The 26,653-nt window shown below is 43.4% G+C and overlaps 1 protein-coding gene across 1 annotated transcript; it reads left to right on the plus strand.

Annotated features, from left to right (window-relative positions):
* Positions 1 to 2,967: 2,967 nt before the first annotated feature.
* LOC147706518 (taste receptor type 2 member 40-like) lies at positions 2,968 to 3,891 on the plus strand. The gene has a single exon (XM_086929625.1). The coding sequence runs from the start codon at positions 2,968 to 2,970 to the stop codon at positions 3,889 to 3,891; it is 924 nt and encodes a 307-aa protein (XP_086785751.1).
* Positions 3,892 to 26,653: the final 22,762 nt, after the last annotated feature.

Genomic DNA, 26,653 nt, shown 5'->3' on the forward strand with positions numbered 1-26,653 from the left:
TTATACAGCAGTACATTTTTTAGGCCACTGTCATTTGTTGACTCTTGAAATAAGGGACGCGCCTTAAAAGTGTTTTGAATGAGCGTGCTTCACGCCTTATGCATTCCCAGCCTCGGTTTTGCACCTATTCAAATTGTTGCGAACTTGTTGTGTCTGGATTCCATATCCCTTTTAGTAGTAAAAATGAAGTATAGTGCTTGGAGAGGGATGTGCCAGTGTGCTTGCATGGTAAGTGCTGCACCCGGGTGAGTACATGATGAGGGTTGTGCCTCTGTGAGTGTAGGCAGAGATGTACCCATCTAAGCACAGGGTGCACAACATTACACTTATGCGTGTTGGCTTTGCCAATGGTTGTGTAGATTGTAGGGCCCACATCATCAATCTCCATTTGGTTTGGACTCCCCTCCGATCACTCCAGCCTACTCATATAAGTGGTCTCCCGGCCTGCCCCATCCAGTCATTTATTTATTTTTATTCCAGTGGGTCCAGAAGCTCCCAAGTGATACAAGATCACTCATCTCAAAGTTAAGTTCTCACCAACTTTATGTTGCAACAGGAAAGTAAACAAGCATTTGCAATGCAAAAGGTCTTGCATTTATGCGAGTTAAAGCGACTGGCATTGTAAATGGCAATGTGTTTTATTTATGTTTTAAAAACAAATAAAAGGCATTGTCATTTACAAAGACAATAGCTCAAACATGCGTAAATGCGAGACCTATTGCAATGGAAATGCAAGGCATAACAGGTGGGCGGGCGAGGGGAAGGAGAGAGAAGGCACGACGGACAGTGGGCTGGTAGAGGGATGGGATGGGGAGGTGGAATGCAAGGACAATCGGAGGGAGGGCGGGGGTACACAAGACATGGCAAGGGGAGGGGAGGATGGATAACATGGACAACCGGAGGGGGCAGGAACAAAGTAAAGCACACCAGGAAACAATAAAATTAGTACATGTACCGTGTAACAACCAAGTGAAGGGGCCAGTAGCCATGGGAGGATACCAATGACAACATTGCCGAACTAAGGAAGGACTAACAAGCCTATTAAGGAATCAGATGCCAGCATTTACAAAGGGCAAAGACATAAGCCAATAAAAAATGTGGGCGGGGCTTCTCCTCCGTACTCTACCTACAACAGATCGCCGGAGTAGCGTTTGCGTGCCGGCTCAGGCTCGACCTAAAAATAGAAAATGGTTGACACATATTGCACTGTATATATTCACATGTGTCCTGACTCTTATGTGTGCACACGGTGGCCATCTTAGAGTGGTAATCAAGATAGCTGCCATGGGAATGCATGTGTGCGCATGGATTCAGATGTTTCAATTTTGCTTCATGATGCATGCTCCCTCAAGTCACAGCATGTTACTGCCATTTTATCTTTTATTTAAATTTACTGATCCTACATGGCCAAAAGCTGTGTCAGGATGGGCAATAAAAAATTAGCCAACACAAACAAGTATTGACAAAGCCAGTAGGTCAGCACTTGCCTTCTAAAGGCAGGAGATGATATTTCGAAACATTTGTTCCTTTTGTGTCTTATTTTCAGATGTTTGTAAAAAAACTACACCTATGTGTACTAACACAGCTCAATAGGTGTATAAAAGAATGCTTGGATCTGTGTGCAATTATGAGACCCTAGATTCAAATGAGTGCATGATCAAATCAGCATCTCATCCTTCTTAAGCTGAAAAACTGAGTATCAATTCAGATTTAGCTATTCATATTGGGATACACAGGTTTACCATGTAAGGTACTGTGGATAAAAACCCAATATAAATTAGATCAATAAATGTGCAATCCCTAAGCAGATGAGATGCTAACTGCAGTTGTTGCTTTAAAGCAGCTGCCTTATGGCAGTGAGACTTTCAGTGCACATTCTAATTAACAGCTTTAGAGACCTTCACTTACATAAAGTCCTTCACCAATTCTTCCACACCTTTTTCTATGGTTGCAGTCATTGTACTGGGATAAAGAGCAAGTATCACATGACAATCGCCAGGGCTGAAGTCACTGTCCTATTCTAATAGCATTTTGCAAAGTAAATATGTCTGACAATACACTACAACACTACACATAGATAAAATAGAACTCGCTTACCAGTTTCCAACTAAATGGAATTGCTCCGAATTACCCTGCTAAAATATTGGCGCACCGACAGCCTAAAGCAAATTACAATTTGAAACATTAAATATACTTCCCTGGCATGGATGGGAGGGATTGGGTTCATAGAAATCTAATGATGTTGAACATTACTTGTTCTATATGTGTTACTGTCACCAATGTTCTGAGAAAGATTTCTAAGTGCAGGAATGTTTCCTTATACAGCAGGCCCATTAAACTGCACCCCATTACTGTTCCTTCAGTATCTGTGCACGTGCAGGCTGTCTTTAGTAATCACTCATCCTGTACAATCATATCCAAATTGGTGTGGGAGGGAAGAGATTGAGGTGGAAAGAGGGGTGTAAAGGGTTATAAAGAGTAAACTGAATACAAGAGGGAGAGTTGATGCTAGATGAGCAGGCGGGAGAGGGGAGGGCACCAAGGACAGGAGAGGCAAAGCAGGAGAGGAGGCACAGAGAAAAACAAACGCTGTGCTTTGGCTATATAGTGACAGAGAGAAAGCTGCCCTGCACCCCTACTAAGGCTACAGGGTTGCCTTGATCCGGAAGGTAGCCTCCCACCGCTTCAAGAAAGCTGCACTGTTCTTTTGAAACTCAGCCAGAACTTTAAAAAATAGGGGGAGACAGCCATCTCTGGAGAGGTACCACACAGCAGTGCAACAAGCTCCTGCAGTCATTCGCCTATCGCTTGGATTGTGTCGGAAACATCATTACTAACGTCACAACATTCGCAGAGACAAGATATCCCTCCAAACCAAAAAATACCCTGGTATTAAACACAGAATTTTCTGGTCAGCGAACTAGTAGGACCTGGAAAAGGCAAAGAGAGACACAGTCTTCTGGCAAGATGAATCCATTCCAGATCATTTTCCTGGTTTTCAGTACCACTGCCCTGTTTATAGGCATCACCACCAACACCTACATGGCAGCTGTGGTCTCCCTTCAAAATGCTGGGCCTAGATGCCTGCCAACCTCAAGCGATCTTCTGCTGTTAGCGGTGGCCTTTGCCAATATCCTTCTGCAATGTTGGTCAGCAGGGAGTGTTCTGCTCTTCATCCTCTGGGAGCATGGGTTTCATAGAGATAGTGTATGGAAGACCTTCTGTATCCTCTTCCCAATTATTTCCTTCTCAAACATCTGGTTCAACAGCTGGCTCTGCCTCTTCTACTGCATCAAGATTGTCAACTTCTCCAGTGCCCTCCTCGCTCGCATAAAACTGAGAATCTCTAGCATGGTTCCCTGGCTGCTCCTTGGCTCTGTTCTGGCATCGGTTGTGATAAATGTACCAGATATCATTCATATTAGCAATCTATTTACAGTCAGCACCACAGCAAACAGCACCTTTGGTGTCGCGCATAGTGTATACAGCAATTTACAAATAATGTTGATGATTACTATGGGATGTCTTGCTCCTCTTGTAGTGATAGTAGCCTCATCTGTGATGGTCCTGACATCTCTCTATAGACACACTCAGCTGATGCAGAAAAACAGGACAAGTTTTACCGGGGGACCCAAGATGGCAGCTCACATTAACGCAGCGAAGACGACCTTGTCCCTTCTGGTTCTCTTCATCTTTCATGAGGTTGCTTCAATTGTTGCTTCAATTGTGAGTCTAACAGATGCTAAAGAATTTCTATATTCCAGCTTTTATATCATTGTATGTGTATGCAATTGTTACCCCTTCATTAACTCCATGATCCTCATATTTGGGAATCCGAAGTTGAAGACCGCAATCACAAAAATCATAAAAACATTCCGCATTCCTAATTGACAGCTCATGCCACAGTCCATTAGAAACATAGAATGGATTGATGGTGCTTATCTTGCATACCTTTCAAGGGACTTATTATAAGAAACAAGACGTGTGTGCTTACAAAAAGCCAACGCCAAAGTGAGGCTTTGTGGAGGAACGTGCGCGCAGATGTAAAAGGAGACAGGTCACTAAAAGTGGGTGCAAATTGTGCACCAATTTTATACAACCAGACTCCGATTTGTAAAGCAACGTATGTACTAACAGGTTGTATTGCAAAATCTTCAGTCCTATGGGATGGCTGAAAGACCTGCCTAATGAAAACTCACTAGGCAGGTCGCTGTGATTGGCTGCAAGTACTTGAAAGCTTGCATGAGGCATGAACCATCAAACCTGTGTTCCCATTCCCAAAGGGGAAACCTTTTTACATAATGCAGCCCGTTAAGTAAACCGGTGCTGCTCTATAAAAAAAGAAATAAATCCTATTTAGGAAAGCATTCGAAGGAGCAGGCAGTGATCCCCAGGAGGACTGCCTACTCTTCTTGAGGCTGGTACTGCCTACTCCCTCCCAGGGGCTGCCACCATGGGTATTTAAAGGAATGGGGGATCCTTACCCTTCGTGAATCAGTTACCACTTTCTTTGAGGTGTCAGTAATTGTTCAATGGTTTGTGACTGGAAAAGAGTTAGATATGTAACTCAACGTAAGGCAGGAATGCCCCATTTATTCCACTTCCTAATCTTAATTCGCCATTTGTCTCAAAACCCATTTTATGCAGCCGCGGTCGCTGCAGGTAACAGCGGTGTGGTGGTGGGGCCGGGAGCGGGGTATTTCGGGAGACGACCGTGAGGCAAAATTAAATAAATTATTTTCCCTCGTGGTTGTCTCTCGAAATCTCCCCTCACCTAGTCCTACCTCCCCCCACTCTTACCTGCAGCAGCCGAGGCTGATTTTATGCATAAGAAATACAATCCTGATTTGCAAAGTGGGTTTTGTAAATATGAAATAGCATTTGGCAGAAGCAAACCCAATGATTTTGACAGTCGTTTTTAAAAATATGTTTTTCATTCATTTGATAACTTTATTTCGGTCAAAGACCATAAAAGCACAGATAAAATATGTACATAGATAATAAAAATATAAATAGAGTTTTTAAGATAAGACATTATTAAATTGGAAGTTATCAAGAAATGGCCATCACAGTAAAAAAAGAATAAAAAAAAGACAGTTAGTTAAGCAAAGAAGTCCTTCTTCGCCACATTCCATGTAAAAAGCGGGAAACCGAGAAGACAATGGCGGGAGAGGTGTCATAGGTTAGGATCCTGCAGGCCTGGGCACATTGGCTTAATCCCAAGTTTTTACACAACGGTACCAACCAGCATCTACGTATACTGCTATACGCCGGGCAAAAGAACAGAATGTGAACAATGTCCTCTTTAGTACAATTGCATGCTGGGCAGGAACCATCCTCTTTCCCTGACCAAGAGAGAGTCAGTGCCCCATGGGTAAGCAGCCGTGCCTTAATTGGGTGTATAGTTTCCACGCTAGCGGTGGCTGTATTAGGTCTAAGAATTCTTCCCTCTGAGGCGCCAGCTTGACCTGTAAGAACTCTTTCGTAAGCGTTCTTACAGGTCAAGCTGGCTGCTCTGAGGGAAGAATTAAAAATATGTTTTTAGATTTCAGAAACCTGGGTAAATTAGCTATTTTTTTCTTTCTATGCACTGTGCTCAGTGGAATGCTTGAAAGCCGCAACAAATTGCTGAGGAATGAGTCAGGAGACTCATGTATTCCCATTTGTCATAGTTCATGGTCCAGGTCATTCACAAAGACAGTGAAACCTAAACCACACAAAAGCATGCTGTGCACAGGGACCTTGATAAAGCAAATTCTACGCAGGGATTTCAGGTACTGTTGGTTTGTCACTTTACTTATAGTTAAAATTCACTTCATAACATTCAATAATTTAGGCTAATGGTGGGGACCTGGAAAGGATTTAAAAACAGTTTTGAGGCACACAATAGTGACACTGAGGTCTGTGTGGATGGGATGGAAAGGGCAGAATAAATCTGGGTACATTAAATCACTTTAGGGATGGCTACTGTTATCACATTTTCTAAAAGAAATTGTTGTTATTACATGCATGTTTATTTGTACAAAAAGTCCATAATATTACAGATGGTTTGAACTTGTAGTGCTCAGAAAATGTTATGACACTGTGTGCGGAAAAAACTAGAGTATCGAAATATGCAATATGTTGTGATTTTATTCATCAATAAAATAAAAATGTGAATGCCATTCAAACATATGTTTTCAAGGTTATTGAATCACTGGAAAAGGAATTTAAAATATGAGAGGTCTAAGGATGGAAAAGGGAACAGTGGAAAGATTCATAACTGAACAGACAACAGGTTGGAAGGGCCTTGGAATGGTGTCAGTAGGCTTTTTTTCCATAGTTCTTCAAGAACAGTAAAGCATTACAGAGTAAATAAACACATGATGAACATTATGAATCAGCAGCGATTTTAAACATAGAGTTGAGAGGGCTAGTAGACGTCTGAGTTAGTCGAAGTCAGAAAAAATGCATTTATACTCATCATAATAAGTTACTTTCAATTGTAATAGCTCATCTTAATGCACAAATAAAGATTCAAATGTTAAATTATTAAATATAGTGTACATGAATAATTTGATTGTGGAATAACTTTCGCACTAGCTCTCTATTTCCTTTGTTTTCACTCACTTGGCGTTTATGTTTATCTCTTTCCTTTTTCATCTAACTCATTTTCTTTTTTTCAACCTCTTCTAGCACCCTTACCTTTCATGCTTGCCTCTCACATCAGATACACTCGGGCACCATTCTTTTACCAATAACATTCCTCTCACACTGTTCTTTTATTTTCTTGTTCATGACCTTCCTCAATCTCCCATTAAACTCCTCCGTTTTTCTCTAACTCCCTAAGACACTGCATTGTGTTTGCTGAAGTAGGTGAAAACACGTTGGGCCAAGCGTACATGCATTCTAATGGCCATAAAACACTCAAATTTGGTGTTTACAACTTTTAACTGTCTTTTTCTATACTATACTCCCAATTTAGGAGTCAGAAAAAAATGGGGGGACACCAAAAATGGAATGACTAATATATACTGATTCAGAATGTGGTAGGGGTGTGCTGTAGGTGTCTCTTTAAATTACTGAATCAGTATCTTATGTATTAATTTTTCGCGACTGAAATCCAATCACAAAACATTGAAAACTTACTGACACCTCAAAGTAGGTGGTAATGCATTAGCAAAAGGTCCCCTCCAGACTTTTTTCCCTTTTGAATGAAAAAAAATGTTTGTTGTAGAGTAGGCAGCGGAAAAGCTTTTCTTAAACACAGCCCTGTTTCCTTTAAGAACAAGCATTGGCAATGCTAATTGGTCTCGGCATATTAATGAATTTAGTGATGTAGTTGCCATTATAAATATATTAATATACTGTGTTTAGTATGTGAACCAACTAGAAGGCAGCATTTAAAAGTTAAGCCACTGAAAACATAGATGGATTTAGACGGAATGTGGGCGGAGCTTCCCCCACAATACTGAATACAGCATCTCTCTGATGAGACAGCGCATGCGCTGCCTAAGTCCGAGACCTAAAAAGGGGCTTAAAAAGAGAGAGTTTGCTTTATTTCAAAACAATCACAGACATAGTGATGGCTTCATTCATAATGAATCTCAATTGCGGGATACCTCATTAATATTCAAAAGTTAAATCAGGTTTATGACCCAATACAATTGCGATTTTTAAGAACTGAACTATAGCTCCATAGGTCAGTGCTTAAGAAAATGTACTGCTCACAAGAACACTGTTCGAAGTTGGTGATCAGTTTTTTGGGATCAAATAAACGTACATTTGGCATACAGTTTTTTGGGTGATATCTATCAATGGGGCTAGTTTGAAGATTATATATACAATACGACATTTCCTTCTGGGGCACCATGGCATTCGCCTGCCTCCTTGGCTGGCAAAAACACTGTACTTACACATCCTCTCTTAACTCATTTCTGTAATGTATTCACCCGTCATCTCTTACAAATATTCCGCCCTCAGTCTCATCCCCATGTCTAGCTCTCTCCTCTGTCCCTCACGCTCAACCCTCTCAGCTCCTTTCACATATGCTTTTCTTTTGAATGCCACAAGTCTCTCCATCCTTGGACACCCAGTCTTCTCTTCCTCCATGTTTTCCTCCCTTACATTTGTCAATCACACCTGACACATCCTACTTTTATCTCACAGTCCCCTCATACCTTCCTTTTTCAGTTTCTTTCACACAATATCTAAATCGTTCTCAAACATTTTTTTAAGATCTTACACACTGCCCTTACCCACCCATTGTCTTTTTGACACTCATCTTCTCAAATGCACTCTCACATACTCTCTCACTAAAACTATTCCCTCTCATATTTTATACTTTCCTTCACAGAAAGCCTTACCTTCACTTCTATTGCTCCCTCCTCTGTCACACAACCTAATGTCCCCTAGTTGCTCTACACATGTAAATAAAAGCAGACAACCAGGACACTACATGAAAGTCTGACACATGTTTAATGCAAAAATAGCTAGCAAGCATCAAATTCTGCAAAGGCAAAACCTCAAATTAAGGGCCAAGAGTTTCTCCTCCTGGTCAGTTGGAACATGCAGTACTAAAACACATACATTCCTGTTAAGCATGGGCGAATTTTGCGGATCTCGCGTTCGTGGATTTTGCGGATTTGCGAACTCGCAATCCGCAAAATCCGCGAATTCTCGCGAATTTGCGGATTTTTTTATTTTTATGTTCGCACGGGTTTCTGCAAGTTCGCGAGGGTTTTGTACAATTTCGCAAATTGCGAAATTGTACAAAACGCGTGCGAACTTGCAGCAACCCGTGCGAACACGAAGAGAAAGAAGCTCCTGGTCACAGGAACAGCACGGGGATTGCGCTCATGAAAGTCAAGGATGCAAAGGCCTCTACCCAGCATCACAGCTGATTTTCCACGGTATATTTGGGAAGAGGCACACCTGTCCAGCCTCGAAGACGCTCATGATTGTTTTTGGGCTAATGAATGAGTCACTGAATTTGAGCATTAACTAGTTCGAGCGACCATGATTTGCGGATTTTGTGGTGGGGGGGGTGCTTCCATGCGAGTTCACATGCCTCTTGTATGTATAAAAGGTCAGAGAAAGATCGGTTCAGCAGATGAAGAAAAAGAAGCTCCTGGTCACAGGAACAGCACGGGTATTGCGCTCGTAAAAGTCAAGGATGCAAAGGCCTCTATCCAGCATCACAGCTGATTTTCCGCGGTACATTTGGGAAGAGGCACATGATTGTTTTTGGGCTAATGAATGAGTCACTGAATTTGAGCATTAACTAGTTCGAGCGACCATGTGTGTGTTACTATGCAATCGCCCTGAAGGGCGCAGGGGTCCTTTGAGTGACCTGTAAGGCTGTGCTGCCCTGTAACTATTTTACAATGGCGCCAGCAAGCTGCCAGCGCCGTTGTAAAATAGTTACAAAGTTAGCTTGCACAGGAAGCACCTGCTTCGTTTTATCTAGTGGTTCCTGTGCAAGCTAACTTTGTAACTATTTTACAACAGCGCTGGCAGCTTGCTGGCGACATTGTAAAATAGTTAAATCAGTGTGGGTTCAACTTTTGAACCCGTTACGTTCGCGGATTTTTTTTTGCGGATTTTGCGGGAAATCCGCAAAATCCGCGAGCGTAACGGATTTCACGCTCATGCTTAATTCCTGTGCGACCTTCATGTGCTTTTTCCCATCGCAAGTGAATGGAAGCCGGAACACATGAAAACTGCAGATAGTTCATAATAAGCAGCCACCTTTTACGTGGGAAACAGTTGAGAAGACATTAAAAGATGGTAATGGTGTTTGAGCAGACAGATTAACTTAGATAATTTCTCCAATTTTCCCTTTGTTTAGCCAAATTCAGAACAACAATACAGGGCATATTAACAAGCCCCTAAAACCATGGAGCATCATTTTTACTGATGCTCTGATGGCGTTGCTACATACCCCATATTTAAAAGGTGGCATTAAGCCAATTAATGTGGCTTAATACCACCTTGTAAATATGCCCCTTTCCGCAGCACTCCATTGTGACAAAGGGGCAGGCAGCGGGTGTTGCAGTTGGCATTCCACCACAACACCCATTGAATTTTCACTCTGCCCCATATTTACCAGGATGGGTCAGCACCAAAAACTAAGACCAAGTAATACCATGGTGATACAATGAGAAATTATTAATTTCTCCTCGTATCTTGCTCTTTCTATGTGTACTAGGTGTTCTAGGTGTCCCTTCCTGCACATACAAAAATCACATCAGCAGTGCAGGCACCCTTGCAAATTGGCACTAGGCAGCTCTTTTAGTGCCAGCGTTAATGCGAATGAAGGTGTGCGCAGTATTTTTGTAAATACAGTGCATTGCTAAGTTATGAAAAAGTCGGAGTGCAGTGTTGACAAATTTGGCATTACACTGCGCTCTGACATTTTCTTGTACATATCCCCCTATGTTTACCAGGAGGGTTGAGGTAAACTGTACAACATATAATATCAAAAGGGCAATGCATTTAAATTAAGTGTAAGTTTGCAATGAGCTAAAGTTCTGGTGAATTTTCAGTGGGTATAAAAACAAATCCCAATTGTTAATGTAAATATTCTGATATATTTAACTCTATGTTCTCTCACCTAGAGGTGTTAAAAGTCCACGGAGCTGCAATTTTAGAAGGTAAGGATTTATTTCTACAGAAGATATAACCAACTGGCAAGATAGGCAGCAGCCAACAACTAACAGCAGTCACAACCCAGGTTCCACTTTCGACTCAGTTGTGAAGGTGGCCCCTGCACTAGCTTCCAAGACAGAACCTAACACATCTCCCTTATGACAAACAAGATGATACCCACCTTACCCAGAAATTAAATACAACATTAAACCTTTATAAAGAAACATCAAGGTAAAACAGAAAACAAAATAAACAAGTAACATAGGCAGAGTCAAAGAAATAGCTGGTACAACCAAACAACTCCACAGAAAAGTGTAGCCATACCGCAGGGAACAGAAAGTGAACAAGAATACAGAAGCTTAAAGATAATCCTTATGCCAGGCAGGTGGCATTCCTTCACTTTCAGATCTCAATGGCCTCTTCTCCTCCTCAGAAGACATCTTCTCCCTTATGACAAACAAGATGACACCCACCTTACATAGAAATTAAATACAACATTAAGGGCCTCATAACGAAGTCTGTCGGACTTTCCTCCTCCCGAGACCAATTCGGAATTGGGACAGACCGACTCGAGGTCGGCAGTTCAACCTGACTGATTACAGTGCTTCCAAAACACTATTTTGAAGGACTCCCATTGACTTCAATGTGAGCTTGTGCTCTGACCGACAACACAGGCTCCTACGGGGGAAATGGGTGCCTGTGGAAAACCTTGCACCCTGTTGCTGGCACCTCATGGTGCCTGCCACACTGTGCATGGTTTTACAGGGGGGTCCCTTGGGTACCCCCATGGACCCCAACTGGAGACCTCAGGACAAAAGGGGGGCCGCTAGGGTCCTCCAAAGTCAGTTTCCAACAGCCTTTTCTTCTCGGACAGTCCGACTCGGAAAGGCTGTTAGAATCCAGCATCGTAGTAGCTTGTTCGGAAACGATGTCCATTGAGCTGTACAAATCAGCTCCGACCAACTCGCATTCCAGTTGGAACCGATTCGGAATGATTGAATGGTTCCCCTTCCAACTGCAAGCTATCAGATCGATCCATGCCCAGCCACCAGAACATCTCTCTGATTCGTCTTTTTATGACTCTCATGCCCGTATGCCCCTCATGGGCTAGTGACAACACTTTTTCTGCATGGCTCGAGGAACTACCAGTAACTCAAGTCTTCACATTACTCCATCACGCATACTTAGTTCCGCAAAACCATGCTTAAAGGCTTTCACCTCTTCATCAACACCCACATCCGACCATTTAGTACTGAAAATACTTGCCACTTGTTAAATTATGTCATCCTTATCCACAGCATTCTTCCACTCCTCCTCCTAAATGCACTCATAACCAGAACCCTGCACTGCAGGCACCACAGTAAAATCTTCATCTAAACTATCATCAGTTCCATCATTCTTGAGGGACAACCTGGATAAACAGTCTGTAAAAGCATTTTTGAGACCAGGAATGTATTCCAATTAAAACTGAAATTCTAACAATCTGTAATGGCATTTGGCTATACGAGGCATGGCCTTGCCAGCACCTGACATAGTAAACTCACCATCAAAGGTTTATGATCCATGCGAATGACAAATTGCGTACCCACAAATAATTCCTCAAATAATTGATGCCCCACCAACATGCTAAAGCTTCACGTTCGATTACAGAATAGATAGATTCCGCACTGCATGGAGATCTAGAAGCAAACGCCACCACTATTTCCCTATCATCCCTTTTCTCTAATAGAAAAGCCCCCATACTGTGCTGACTGGCATCTGCCACCACAATCTAGTAATCATGGTGTCAAATGGCTTCTTAGGATTGGCATTTGCTCATTTAGTCTTAATATTCTCAAATTCCTGGGCTTGATTGTCAGTCCACAAAAATTGCTGATTTTTTTTCATGAGCGCCCTCATGTTAAACGTCTTTACCACTACAATTGGAAATAGAGCGGGCATACAATTCTAACATACCAAAGAAAGAGCAAAGCTGATCCTTGGACTAACGTTAAATTTTCAGTAGCCAGTAATTTTTCATGAATTTTCTTGCTACTAATGTTTTCCACTAGTTGATCACTTAACATTTCATCCTCAAAAGCCCTATAATCACATGATGCTAAAATGATCAAATCACTCACAATATGTTCAACTGATTCCCCTGGTAACTATTTTCTATGTAAAATGTATGCCTCTCCATGATAACATTATGTTTTTTCTTATATCTAATATGCAATGTTTTGATGGCGGCAGCATACTCATCAATCTCATAATCCCCATAACACACTACAACCATGGTAAATGCTTATAAACTTTCCTCCCCTCTGTACCCATAATAACGCATTTTTTTTCTTTTGAGAGAAATCCTCCCCATCAATGGCATCCAAATAAGCTTCAAACCCTTCCAACCATAGTTCCCATTCAACTGGAGGAAAACCTGGAGAGGATGAAAAAGGAAGAGGAGGTAATACCGCTTGTTGCATGATGAAGAATGAGCAATTTAAATTTCAAAGAGAGAACAACCCACACAAGAAACTTGAAAAGGTGCTGAGACTAAAATAAATGAATGTCACACAAAATGCTGAAGGATGCATACAGTTAGACCCAAATAATAGCAATAAATGCAGATAGAATCAAGAATACAGTTCAAGTAGCGTGCGTATCACTGATGATAATGTTGCAGCAAAATATAAACAGTAGGGTGTGCCTATCACCATAAGAACAGGCTAAGAAACAAGGAAAATGGCCTCCCCAATATTGAGCAAAGATGAAAATTAACTTGACAACTAATGGGTGTGCCTGCCACTGCTGTGCAGGTGTTATAATCAGAATTATAAATGGAGGAATGACTGCAGCAATATCTGTAATGATTGTGTACCTATCACCTCTTGTGCAAGCTTTATACTTTGACTGGGCAAGAACGCACAAACATAACGGCAGCAGTATCTACAGCGAAGGCGGGCCTGTCACTGCAAGTGCAGGCTTCCTCCTACAAGGAGGGGCAACGCTTTATTGCCACTAGGCAACCAAGTGAGGACATGCGTATGGGTCAGAGAAGAGCCTCCATGGTGTTGCTGGGCTACGCTATAAAGCATAGAAGGTGTCGCGTGAGGACCTCACGTACCAACACAAAGATGTGAGTAACTCGCTGAGCATTGCCACACAACCAACAATGCCCCTAATAACACAGCTGAGTGACTTGGGCGGGCCCAGCATTACAGAAAACACGTTACTGGGAGTAGCAACAACAGAGTTATGTGGCGGCCCAGGGTTCCGGGCTTTGCTAGGGAACACATCACGCGGGACCGCCAACTGTTCCATTACCAAAACGGGATCTGTTGCCCAAATGGAAAGACCTACAGAAGGACGAAACCTCTGCCGGAACGGTGAAGAAGGAGAGAATGGGCAGATACAACAGCAAAGGGCTGTCTGGAATCAGGGCCTGAGTGCCAGATGAAATTTGGCGGCATAGAGAGTTGGCTGTCCTACTGGTTGGGGTGCTCTTGACCACTCATCACCACTAAAAATCCACGAAGCCACAATCTTAGATGGTAAGGATTTATTTCGACTAAATATATAATCAACTGACAGGACAGGAAACAACCAGCTACTGACATCAGTCACATTCCAGGTTCCATCTTGAACACAGCTGTCAAGATGTCATCTGTACTAGTTTCTAACACAAAACCTAACAAGGTGCTACTGAATAGTGTCTGCAGAGCAAACCTAATGGAGGGTTGTGGCCCGCTTCAATGTAATCATGATTTTAAGATGAAACAAGAGTGGTTCATGGATATTCAAAACAATATTCTGTTGTAAAATAAGATGCACATTAATGATTTGGAGGTCACTTAGAAGCTGCTGTAATTTGAGTTGCTGAGTCTTTAGTTTTCACAAACTGAACAGTGTTGCATACACAGCAGTACATTTTTCAGGCCAGTGTCATTTGTAGGCTCTTGAAATTAAGACACACACCTTCAAAATGTTTTGAATGAGCGTGCGTCACGCCTTATGCAGTCCCAGCCTTGGTTTTGCACCTATTCAAATTGTTGCGAACCGCCAAAGTTGTGATTTCTGATTTGCATGAGCGTAGCATGTTGTTTTTTTGCTTTCACAAAGATACAGGTGCTGCATCATTTTTAAGTCCCTCCAACACTTGTATTTGGATTCCATATTCTTATTAGTACTGCAAATGTAGGGCAGTGCTGGGTGAGGGGTGTGCCCGTGCAGTTGCACGGTGAGTGGTGCACCAGGGTGAGTACATGATAATGATTGTGCCTCTGGTAATGTAGGCAGAGGTCTGCCTGTATGAGTACAGGGTGCACAGTACTACACCCACCCCAGTTGGCTTTGCCAATGGTTCTGTTGATTGGAGGGCCCCTTTCCTCACACTATATTTGCTTCAGACTCGCCCTCAAATCACTGTGGCCTATTCATATTAGTTGACCACCGGCCTTCCCATCCAGTCCACATTATTTATTTTTATTTCTGTGGGTCCAGAAACTGCCAAGTGACACATGGTCACTCATCTCAAAATTAAGTGCTTCACTCACTTTCTTTTGTAGTTCATCCATGTCGGAATAGGAAAGTAAAAATCACAAAATGGTTGCCCCATATCGCAATGTATGCATTCACATATGTCACGAAGCTTATGCGTGTACACAGTGGCCAACTTATAATGGTAATCAAGAAAGCTGCCATCTGTATGCATGTATGCGCATGCATTGAGATACTTCAAGTATGCTTCATGATGCATGCTCCCTCATATATCACAGTACTTATTTCTTGGTTTCCTTCTCTCTTTCTGTTTGCCTGTGTGTAGTTTTGACACCATAACTGATTACATTTAAATGTACTTTTCCTTCCCCCATCTTCTTTTTATTTCACAGTTGTATTGGGGGTACATCTTGCCTCTCGCTTGGTTGGTTATATTGTTTAGGCTTTTAGCAATTTTCGATGTTGACTGTCATTTGGGCTATTTTTTAGTATGAAAACTTTGCTGTTCGTTTGCTGCTGTTCGTGAGAGGAACCAATCCTTCGCCTGCTCCCTAGTTGTGGGGAAAGAAACGCTGCGACTTGCAGGACCCGCTCCGCGGGTCCCGCTGCGCCAGGAGCACCCGGGGAGAGGAGGAGATGAACCAACAGACCCCTCCCGCACCGGCAGGGCTGCGAGCAGGCTAGCAGGGACTCCGTTGACCAGGAGTCCCTGCGTGGAACACCTGTGGCCGCTCTCCCTGCCGGACACGCCCCCTGCCCTGTCAGCACCCTACATAACTGGGCGGGGTAGCCGCTGCGCGGGAGCGTCCGGGGCTAAGACCGGGCAAAGAGCGGGCCGTTTGAGGCCGTTCGAGGACATAGAGGACTGGCCTGGCCCACCCCCCTTGGTTCTTGTTACTTGATTCGTCCCTTTTTCACCAGTAAGTACTTTGTGGGCACTGCAATTCAAATATATCATGAGTACACGGGGCAGTCGCAGTAAAACTGCAATGGGGCTGAGTAAGCCCAGCGGGACTTTGGATGATTTCCTAGTGAAGACTAATCTAGCAATTGATGCTGAAATTACCAAAATGCAGAAGAGGGTGTCACTTGAGCTTGATGCGGCACGTAGGCTTTCTCAGACCTTTGCCAATTCTAAAAAATCTTCCCTAGGGAAAATCGCGTCTGCTGCATCCCCACAACATGCTTCTTGCCCTCCCCCACTGATAATCCATGCCGATGTTCACCATGCTCCCCCACCTCCTTCCCTTCCATTAGAGCCTATACCCACCTCAACTTCTGTGCCCCCTAAAACTTTCGAGGGAATCGCGCCCACTGGACCCGGAACTGCCATTATTTTGCCGGATAGCCCTGACCCCCCTGACCTTTCTCCCCCTGTAGCAAAGAATAAAAACAAAGATGGCCCAACTCTAAAAAAGAAAAACAATGCAAGATCTGCTTATGCCCGTAAAAAAGCAAAAATTGCAAGGCTGCAGTTCTTTAATAACAGGAGAACACTACCCACCACGGGGGAGACCATACAAGCGCCAAATTTGGATAACCACCTAATAGGGGGGGACAGGGAACACAGTAATCTTAACGTGGTCCTTGACCCTATTCAAGGGCCTTTCCCCACATACGGTGAGAAACCAAAAGAGGGAGGGCAAAGTGAGCCAGGGACGGATAGAGACAAGGGGGGTGATGACGGAGATTTTCTCAAGATAGTCTGGGGTACATTAAAACAATTACTGTCACCTTTAGAACTCAGACTCTCACGTATCGAGAATAATCTCCTTGAGATGGACAAAACCTTAGTCTCCCTGGCCACCCTTAGCCTAAAACAATTGGAAGCAACTTATCCTCATATTGCTGAAAGTACTCCTCAGGAGGATGACAATGGTATTCACCCGGCTCCAGAAACTAACGTTAGTTCCCTTGCCCCTGAAATGCTGCCCCCGGTCTTGCCCCTACCCCTACCAAAACCGACCCCAATACCCAAACCCCGCTCTAAGTCAAACGTCCCCTTTCCCCTAATACCAAAAATCCCAATACCAGTGGCAAAAGGCCCCGAGAACCAGACCTTACCCAACCCTATCCCTAAGGCTGCCCACAAGCCCAATAAGACTAATATGCCACCTACTGCGCGCATAACCAACCAGTACCATGGTCGTCAGAACTTTCGTGGGGGCTACATTGATCTTCCTCCTGACGCCGGGCCCTATGTCGTCATACTGGCTGGTGTACCACCACTTGACACGCATTCCATGGAGACCCAGTGGTCCCTAAAGAACAAGGTGATTCACTGGCTCAACATCAATAGACAGCTCCCCAATACTGTTAGGACTAGGGTTCTAATGGTTAGGAGAGTGCCATGGGTGGGTCGTACCTATAAATCCATCCCTGGAGACTGCATAGTGGTTTCATTTGCAGACCCCCACACGGCCCAGCATATCACTATATGGGACTCACAGGATACTGACCAATCTATTGTCACCAGACCCCTCACTTTTTTCTATCCCCCAAAACAGACTGCTGAGCCCCCTGGGGCTTGGTCAATAGCCCACAACCGTAGATGGAAAGGTCATGGGGATGGTTGGCAACCCATTAATAACTGGTGGGAAGGAGCGCCCTCTATGAACAGGTTTGAGTGTCTGGACCAGGTGGATTGACTGGGAATTAGTGTTGCTCCAATCCCTACCAATGCCCAAAATCCCCTAACGGAGACTGTCCCAAGTGAAAAATGAATGCCCATATCCCAAGTTCCAAGCCACATTGGGATAGACCTAAACCCCCCTGAACAGCACGCTCTTACTGCACAGGTCAAACTACAGGGAGACATTACTCACCCGCAAGTTCGGATAGGCACAACGGGGATTGCAGGGCATCATCCACAGGAAATTGGAAACCCAATGCACTCTCTCCTTTCTTGGAATGTAGCAGGCCTCCGTAGTAAGATCACCCACAAACCTTGGCTGGAGATTGTGCAGAAGTATGGCATCCTATGCCTACAAGAAACCTGGCTTATAGAGGAAGTGCACATGTTGGGCTACCGAACCTTCCATTCCCCAGCTGTGCCATCAGCCCAGGGCCGCAACAAGGGGGGCTTGTGTACATATATCTCGAACGTGGGGGATGTAAAAGTTTGCGATTTCCAATCCAATCAGTACTTCCAAATCATACTGCTTAAATGGGGCACTTCGCAAAAGGTGATTCTTGTGAATTTTTATAATAATTTGCCAATTAGTGAGGTGGAATCAAATTTGAACATTATGATCCATCATATTCACAAACTGAGAGATCAAGGTTCGGGGGATCACATAATGTTGTGGGTGGGTGACTTCAATTGTTCCGTCTGTCCGTCTTCTGAGCTAGGTTTGTGCGGCCTGTCAGATCTCGGGGAGGACGGTCCTCTGCACTTCTCCCACACCAACATGGGGTCTCTTCTTAACAATGTTATATTTACCTTTGACCTCACTTTTATCAACCAGGCATGCTCCCCCCCGGTTCCCTTTGCCCCAACGTACAATGGAAGAGGTTGTAAATCCACAATCGATTTTGCCTTGATATCACCCACCCATCCTGATTTTATAACCTTCTGGGAAACGGGGGATGACCCCATGAGTGATCATTATCCCATCACCTTCGGGGTAAATCTCATGGAGGGCAAAGTAAAGGAACCTAGTAGGGTTTTATACCCATATGAGGTTACCCTAACTAAGACTAACGGGTATGTAATTAAGTGGGAGAAAATGAACCCAACATCCTTCTTCCAAAACTTCCTATCCTCTTGCTCCACGGACATACTTGCTTGCTTAGAGGAAGATACAGACCCAAAGAGCATCATGGTTGCTTTTTCTAACATTCAGCGCCATATAAAAAATGCACTGACTAGGAACTGCAAAGACAACGGGAGGCATACTCGTGGGTGGTTTGACTCTAGATGTACATCTACACTGAAAATCTTAAAGAAAGCTTTGTCTGCCGACCCAAAAGATAGGGTTCAAATTCGTCAAGCGAGACACGATTATAAGCTGGCAATTAAATAGCGGAGGGCGAAATTGAAGCAGGAGGCCTGGGAAGCTCTGGGGGAAGCCGCCAGGAACAAGGACAGCAATGCCTTCTGGAAAGTCATAAGATCTGTTTACAACTCAAAAGATAGAGATAACTCTGTAGAAGTGGCTATAACGGCTGAGCTCTGGGTAGAACATTATGGTAATCTTTATTCCAACACTACACAGGGTAATGCCCCAAACCCATGCAAGGTGACTTCACCCTCAGATAGCATAATTCAGGATACCCACCTAACTGTCTCTCCAGCACCTCCTTACCCTATTGAACTGGTATTTACCACATCAGAAGTGGAAGATGCCCTTAGAGAAAGTCCTTCAGGTAAAGCCCCCGGCCCTGACCACACCCCAGTGGATCTCTATAAATCAGAACCGGACTTCTGGGTTCCCTTATTAACCAATGTATTAAATATGGGAAATAAATGCGGTTTCATTACCACCTGGTCGGACGCAATCGTAGTCCCCATATTTAAAAAAGGGAACAGGGACGACCCGGCTTGTTACCGTCCAATATCGCTATTGGCCGGACTTATGAAAGTTGCTGGCAGGATTGTCCTTAAGAGGATACAACACTGGGAAGAAGAGAAGAAGGTTATCTCGGAGTTCCAATATGGGTTCCGAAAGGGTCTAGGGACATTGGAGCAATGTCTAAACTTGTCCCTATTAGTCTCTAAATACACGCAGGCCAAAAAAGGGGACCTATTTGTTACCTTTGTCGACCTCAGCTCCGCATTCGATTGCGTGGACCATGCAATGCTCTGGTCGACACTGGAAGACATCGGGGTGGACTCAACTATCCTCACATTTATTAAAGAACTATATAGAGAAGCGGGGGCCAGAGTAAGATTTGGGACCCAGGGGCAATGTTCACAAACATTTGCCATAAACAGAGGGGTGAGGCAAGGCTGCATACTTGCACCGTTGCTTTTCACATTTTACATAAACTCTATCGCTGAGAGCTTAATAACTCTGTCAAGCGATTATCCGGCTGTTAATGGTAGGCCCGTACCCATTCTTTTATATGCCGATGACGCGGCAATCATGTCTAGGACAAAAGTAGGTTTGCAGAGAGCAGTAAATGAATTTTCATCCTACATGGGTAAAAGAAATTTAAAGGTGAACATTTCCAAAACTTTCTCCATGCCCTGCTCCCAAAAGAACAACAGACCATCATGCTCAATATATTTAGATCAGCAAAAGATTGCCATTACAGACACTTTTTGCAATTTGGGCATTGTGTTTGACAGGTGGGGAAGGTGGAAACACACAGTGTCAGCTAGGAAACTCGCCTTTAGTCGTGCCATAGGTGCTTTAAGAACCTTTGCAGCCAAAATCGGGGGTAAACCTTTTCAAGAAATGTTACAGATCTACCGGGCAAAGTGTATAGCTACGGCTACATATGGCGCAGGTCTCTGGGGTTTCGAGATTGTGTCCTCATTACAAACTTGCGAGAACATTTTCATCTGCTACTTATTAGGTGTGTCCAAAACCACGTCAACTTTTATGACTCACATTGAGACCGGCGTTAAACACCTTAGCGACATTATAAAAATATCACCCTGTTTGCTCTGGCATAAGATTTGGACCACAGAGGAGTGCAAATTGAATAGAAACCTCATAAAAGACTGTATGGCTTTGGACGGTGCAGCAAAAGTCAAGTGGCTGCGATACGTACAAACGATGTTTTCTAACATTGGGCACTCTGAATTTTACGATGAACCAGAGACCCTACAAACCTTGACCAGACCGGCCCTTAAAAAACTATTATCCATACACTTAGAGAGTGCTAGATGGGACACTGAGAAACTCAAAGGCACAACCCTGAGCTATCAGCAAATTACCCCTACTGAAGGCCTACAATCTTACCTTGGGATTGAAAAAGCACCCTATGCTCGCATGCTTTTAACTAGGCTGCGCCTAGGGATTTTCTTCCGCTTGGTCACTTTGCCGAAACAGAATGACTGGGCCTCATTGAAATTAATATGTCCATGCGACGACCATTCAACACAAAGTAACATTCACATCATGTTCTTTTGTAATCTGTATACCAGCCCGAGGAAATTATTTCTTCTACCTTTACTTAAACGCTGGGGGATAAGAACATGTAAACCTGCATATTTAAAATTATTGCTTTTAGAAGATGTGGATGTTATCTTTGCTGTTTCTCGCTTCTTAATGTCAGTGATGAAATTTAGAAACTCAATGAGTTAACTAACACATGTTTATAGTGACTGATTAGTGCAAAACGAGGCCCTTCATCCAAATGACTGCTCTAGATTTTAATTTTTGGAGAAATGTTTTATCTATTTTTGTAACTTTGTTCATATGAAAACTGTTCTTAAATTGTCTGCATAAATTGTATTTGTATGCTTTTATGATTTATTGATAAATCGAATAAAGCTTATTTGATTTGATTTGATTTGATAGTATGATGTTAGTTTGGTTTTGGGCTTTATTTTAAGGCTTATTGGGATTGTTTAGTCTGTAAGCATTATTTTGTTTAAATAGTTTCTCCTACTTCAGGCAAGCATGGTTTGCTGCAACCTTCAGAGCGTTTCACTTTCTTGAGTGCACACAACGTAATATTTTTTTTGAGTAGCAGTGCAGCTGTTTTTTAATGTATATTTTCAACCATCGAAAATAGTAACTTTTATTTCACAGCAGAAAACATTATGCGTTCATTTACAGCATTAACAATAGTGGCAGCGGTGCACTAAACTTGTTTGAAATTAAAAAAAAACATGAACCCACTGAGAGTTGCGAAGTTTCCATGAAAACTATGTCGAATGTAAGCACAGACATATTACGTGCACTTCTGGGACGCATGGACACTGGGGAAGGACCACCATGTTTGATAGGACATTACCCCTTTTATTTAATAGGTAGATTGCAAGTTGTATAACGTTTATAACAGTGATGAATGTCCAAGTTTCCTCAATTTATTTTTTGTTCTCTTTCTTCTTGTTATTTTCCAAGCTTTTTACTCCAACTCGTTTTGGGTAAATTGGCAGAGTATAAGGGCATGAGTGCAGACTGATGCTGGACAATGCTGACAATAGGCAATGCTGTTGTCTGGCTCCAGCGACGCCTTGATACTCGTGCCCACTGATGTACTAGTATTGCTCTTCCAACGTGGGTTTCTTGCTTCACACACGAACGGCTACTTTTGGGGTAGATTGATAGAACCCCCCCCTCTTAAGCCCTACACCTCTGAAAAGATAAATAACTATGCAGTCAAAGCACTAACAGGACTGTACAAGTTGCAGGTCAGAATCAATATGTCTGCCTGCAGACACTCAGCAGCCAGAAGGTACATCGATGTCAGGGTAAAGAATGGACCCACTTTGGCATGTTTTATATACACTTGATGTGAAGGACATCAAACCTCGGCATCTATGGGAATTCACAAGAGCATATTATCAAGCCCCTTATCGCTGCTTTAGCTGCAGTTTCCTGCCTCTAAAGCGGCAATAATTTTATCGCTGTTCTTGATAATATGGCCCTTGTTGTTCCTGTGTGGCAGCCTTGTTTCCAGTTCCTCTCTGGGGTCCAGGCCTGAATGAGATTGCAGGAAGTTGTTTACCGTATTGTTTCCGATTCCACAATGCTCTCATCTACGACAGCAATATTCTTGGGTCCTCTAGCACGTGCCCAGGCACATCTTGCTTGCTAGCTTGTTCTTGTGCATGTGCTGGTGAAAGATGGAGAACTTTTCCTTGTGCCAGTGTAGGTGTGGTCTTCTGTCTGTTTCTGTTTCTCTTTCACCAGAGCTGTTACCTAGTGGTTCAGCTAGTTGCTCTCTCGTCGCCAGCCGGCTGAGATGGTCAGATCCTAATGCACATGGAATTTACCATTCCGTGACAGACAGGGATGACCGAGACTCGGTAAAAGAACAGAAACTGTTTTGTTTTAAACAGTAGTGTTCTAGCTAGATTGTAGTAGATTCACTGTTCCACTATTCTACACTTCAAAGTTACCAAGTCTGACCAGGATGATCACTGAGCTTCGCTCCATATATTCCATACCTGGCCAGAAGTATTGCTGCACCTCAAACCAGAAAATTAGACAGCGCTTTTTTTTTTTTTAACACCATTGTGTGAATGTCAACAATCACATCTAAATCTTTTCTAATCATCTCTAGGCAACACCACACAATCAAGAACAACAGCCTAATGGAGCATAAGTCACGATTACGCCATTTCACGGGAGTACTGTGGGCGCTTTCAAAAATGTGACCAGAGGTAGCGCTAGGATTGCATGACGTGCGTACGCGCACTTTGGGGCTTATTTTCAAGCCCCTTGCACCACCGGTACGTCACTTTTCCCATGTTAACAATGACGGAAAAGTGGTGCCAGTGGCTTGTAAATAAGCCCTATTGTATTTTTAGAGAGACAGCATGTGTTGTATTTATATAGCGCTTACTACCCCTGACGAGGAGTCGAAGCACTTTTCAGCGAATGGTGTCTGGCTGGTACAACATACTTAGGGAGTGGCTGACCAACCAAATCTAGGTTTACAGCTCTGTAAGTAACACCCTTCAATCCATGGGTCACAAAAGAATATGTTAACAAGGATTTGCATTGCAATAGGTCTCGCAACTTGAGCAATTGGCATTATAAATCACAATGCCTTTTATGTGTGTTTAAAAAACCTGCAATATTAAAAGGCACAATACCAATCGGGCAAAGGTTCTAAAATGCAAGACCTAATGCTTGTTCTATGGCTGCACTCATTGTACTGGGATGAAGGCAGTGCATCCTACACCAAACAAAAGCATGCTGTGCACAGGGACGTTGATTTAGCAAGTTCCAAGCAGGGATTTCAGGCACTGGAGACCCTGCCCAGGCTCCTGGCGTAGTTTGTCTGTTTACTTATACTTATAGTTCACTTCATAACATTCAACGATCTGCAAAGGATTTAACAACAGTTCTGAAATCTATATTAATGACACTGAGGTCTGTACGGATAGTACGGAAAGGATGGATTGAGGCTGAGAAAGCTAAATTATTTTAAAGATGACATCATATATGTGCTACTATTATCAAATTTTCTTAAAGAACATGTTATCTCATTCATGTTTACTTGCACAGAAGGTCCAAGAAATTTCAGATGGCATGAACTTGAACTACTCCGAACATGTTATGACACTTCGTGGAAAAACCTAGAGCATCAAACTTGTGAATTGACACATCAATAAAATATGAATGGCATGCAAACATATTTTTTCTTTTTTCTATATTATTTGAATTGCAGAGGTTTTGATAAACAAAATTTCCCTCTACACAAAAGAGTACAAGATACATATGACTTTTGAAAATTAGCCAAATAGTAACCAATTCATCCTGATGATAACATACCCAAGATCATACCTACATTCAACCATTAATAACAATTGTAGATATAATGCTATAATTCAACCATCTCTAATGCCACAGAAAAAGCAACAAGGTGCACAGTGCAATTCCGTCATTAGTTAGTTCCTCAATAGCCTCTTATTGTCTGTACCTTAAACTCTATAGGACGTGAAAACCCAGCTTGACTAAAATAACATATAGCAAACACAAGGAGATGATGGGCAGGGGGCTGAAACTTTTCAGACACTCACCCCCAGTCACAGATCTGGGTTGAATCCATAATTGTTCTCTAGCTCACTCGCCACCCCAGTTCAGACCCAGCCATATGCAAATCAGTCTTGACCCTGTGCCTCATGGGAACAGTGCAGCCCGAAATGCCAAGTCAGGTATTCCCTGGACCAGAAACAAGCATCCTGGGGCCGGTTTCGGGGAAACACCCCTCATCAGCCAGTGGCAAAGTGAGCAAGGGAGCCACGTATGGCCAGGTCTAAACTGGGGTGACATGGTGAGCAAAATAATGATGGATTTAACCCAGATCTCCTGACCGGGGTGAATGTTTTGATTTATTCCGCATTCCGTCCATCAGTTGTGTGTCTTTTGCAAACTAACATATAGTCCAGATTCACTCCCATTTGGGCCCCCAAACAATTGTGTCCAGCTCTATGCCTCCCATAGGTCATTGATCCCACCCGTTACGGCAACCCAACCCGCACCCCCTTTTCTCTTGCTTTTTTGCCTTTATGTGAATACAGAGCAGTTTCAAGATTTTATATTGCCAGCAATCTTTGCCAGCCATTGATGAAAAGCTGGGGACTTAAGATCCAGCCAGGTAGATGTGATACACAGTCGAAAAAACGACATGGCCAGAAACTAAAATAACTGTGTGTGCTTAGAGGTCCCATCCTCCTGAGTACCACGTGGGATAAGCTGGGAAGTGACACACATTTTAACCTTGAGTTTGGTATTGCAAAAATCCTGAATATTGTCTTTAATCATTTCCAAAGAAGGACTTGTTGCAAACATATGAATGAAATCTGACCCATATAGTTAACACTGTGAGCAGCACGTCTCTTTTCGCCACCCCACATGGCAATTTTCTCTGGCGTATTATATAAGTCAAAACAAGTGTTGTAATGTTGTGCTTGAAGGTTTAAAGAGAGAAGGAGAGATTGCGCGAGGCAGAGTGATTCAACAAACATCAGATTTGATGTCCACAATTTCACCTCACACTGCCCAGAATGTTTGTAATTATCATCCTTCGCGAGGGAGTTCAGCTGACCATATATGCGCCCTATAGGGTATACTCTCCCTACAACTAAAGAATCAACCAACTCCACACTCAAACAAATGTTTTCAAGGTTACTGAATAACTGTGAAATGAATTAAAAATAAGAGGACTAGGGATGGAAAAAGTTCCCCACTGAAATAAAAAAAATTACTACTAAAGCAATGCATGTTAATTATGCTATACATCCCTACGTTCCTAAATGCCGATAATGAGTTGGTCGAACTGTATACATACACTAGCAGCCCGTCCCGACGTTGTCCGGGAGCAAAAGGCTGCTTCTAGGCCCCCGCCTGCCCCGACGTTAAGGCTGCTTCTGGGCCCCCGCCTGCCCCGACGTTAAGGCTGCTTCAGGGCCCCGCCCGCCCGACCCGCCAGCCCGACGTTAAGGCTGCTTCAGGGCCCCTGAGCAGTGGGAGTCTTTCTTACCTGCTCCTGAGTTCCCCGCTCTGCCGCTCCTCGCCGGTCGTTACCCCACCCGCCCCGACGTTAAGGCTGCTTCAGGGCCCCGCCCGCCGCAACGTTAAGCCTGCTTCAGGGCCCCTGAGCATTGGGAGTCTTTCTTACCTGCTCCTGAGTTCCCCGCTTTGCCGCTCCTCACCGGTCGTCACCGCTCCTCTCCGCTTGTCCGCCAGCCCAGTCCTCTCCACTCCTCCCCACGCTCACATCCCCCACTCTTCCTCTTGCTCCTGTACGCCGCTCCTCCCCGCGCTCGTGATGTCAGCACGCACGTCGCGGCCGGCGCTTCTTCCTAGGGACTACTTTTTTTATATTAATTTTTTTAAGAACTTTTTTTTTTTTTAATATAGCCTATGTCCATCTGCTTGCCCTGACGTTTTCAAAGATGTTTTGGGTGTTTGGA

This window comes from Lissotriton vulgaris, chromosome 7, assembly GCF_964263255.1.
Source record: "Lissotriton vulgaris chromosome 7, aLisVul1.2, whole genome shotgun sequence".
Lineage (NCBI taxonomy): Eukaryota > Metazoa > Chordata > Amphibia > Caudata > Salamandridae > Lissotriton > Lissotriton vulgaris.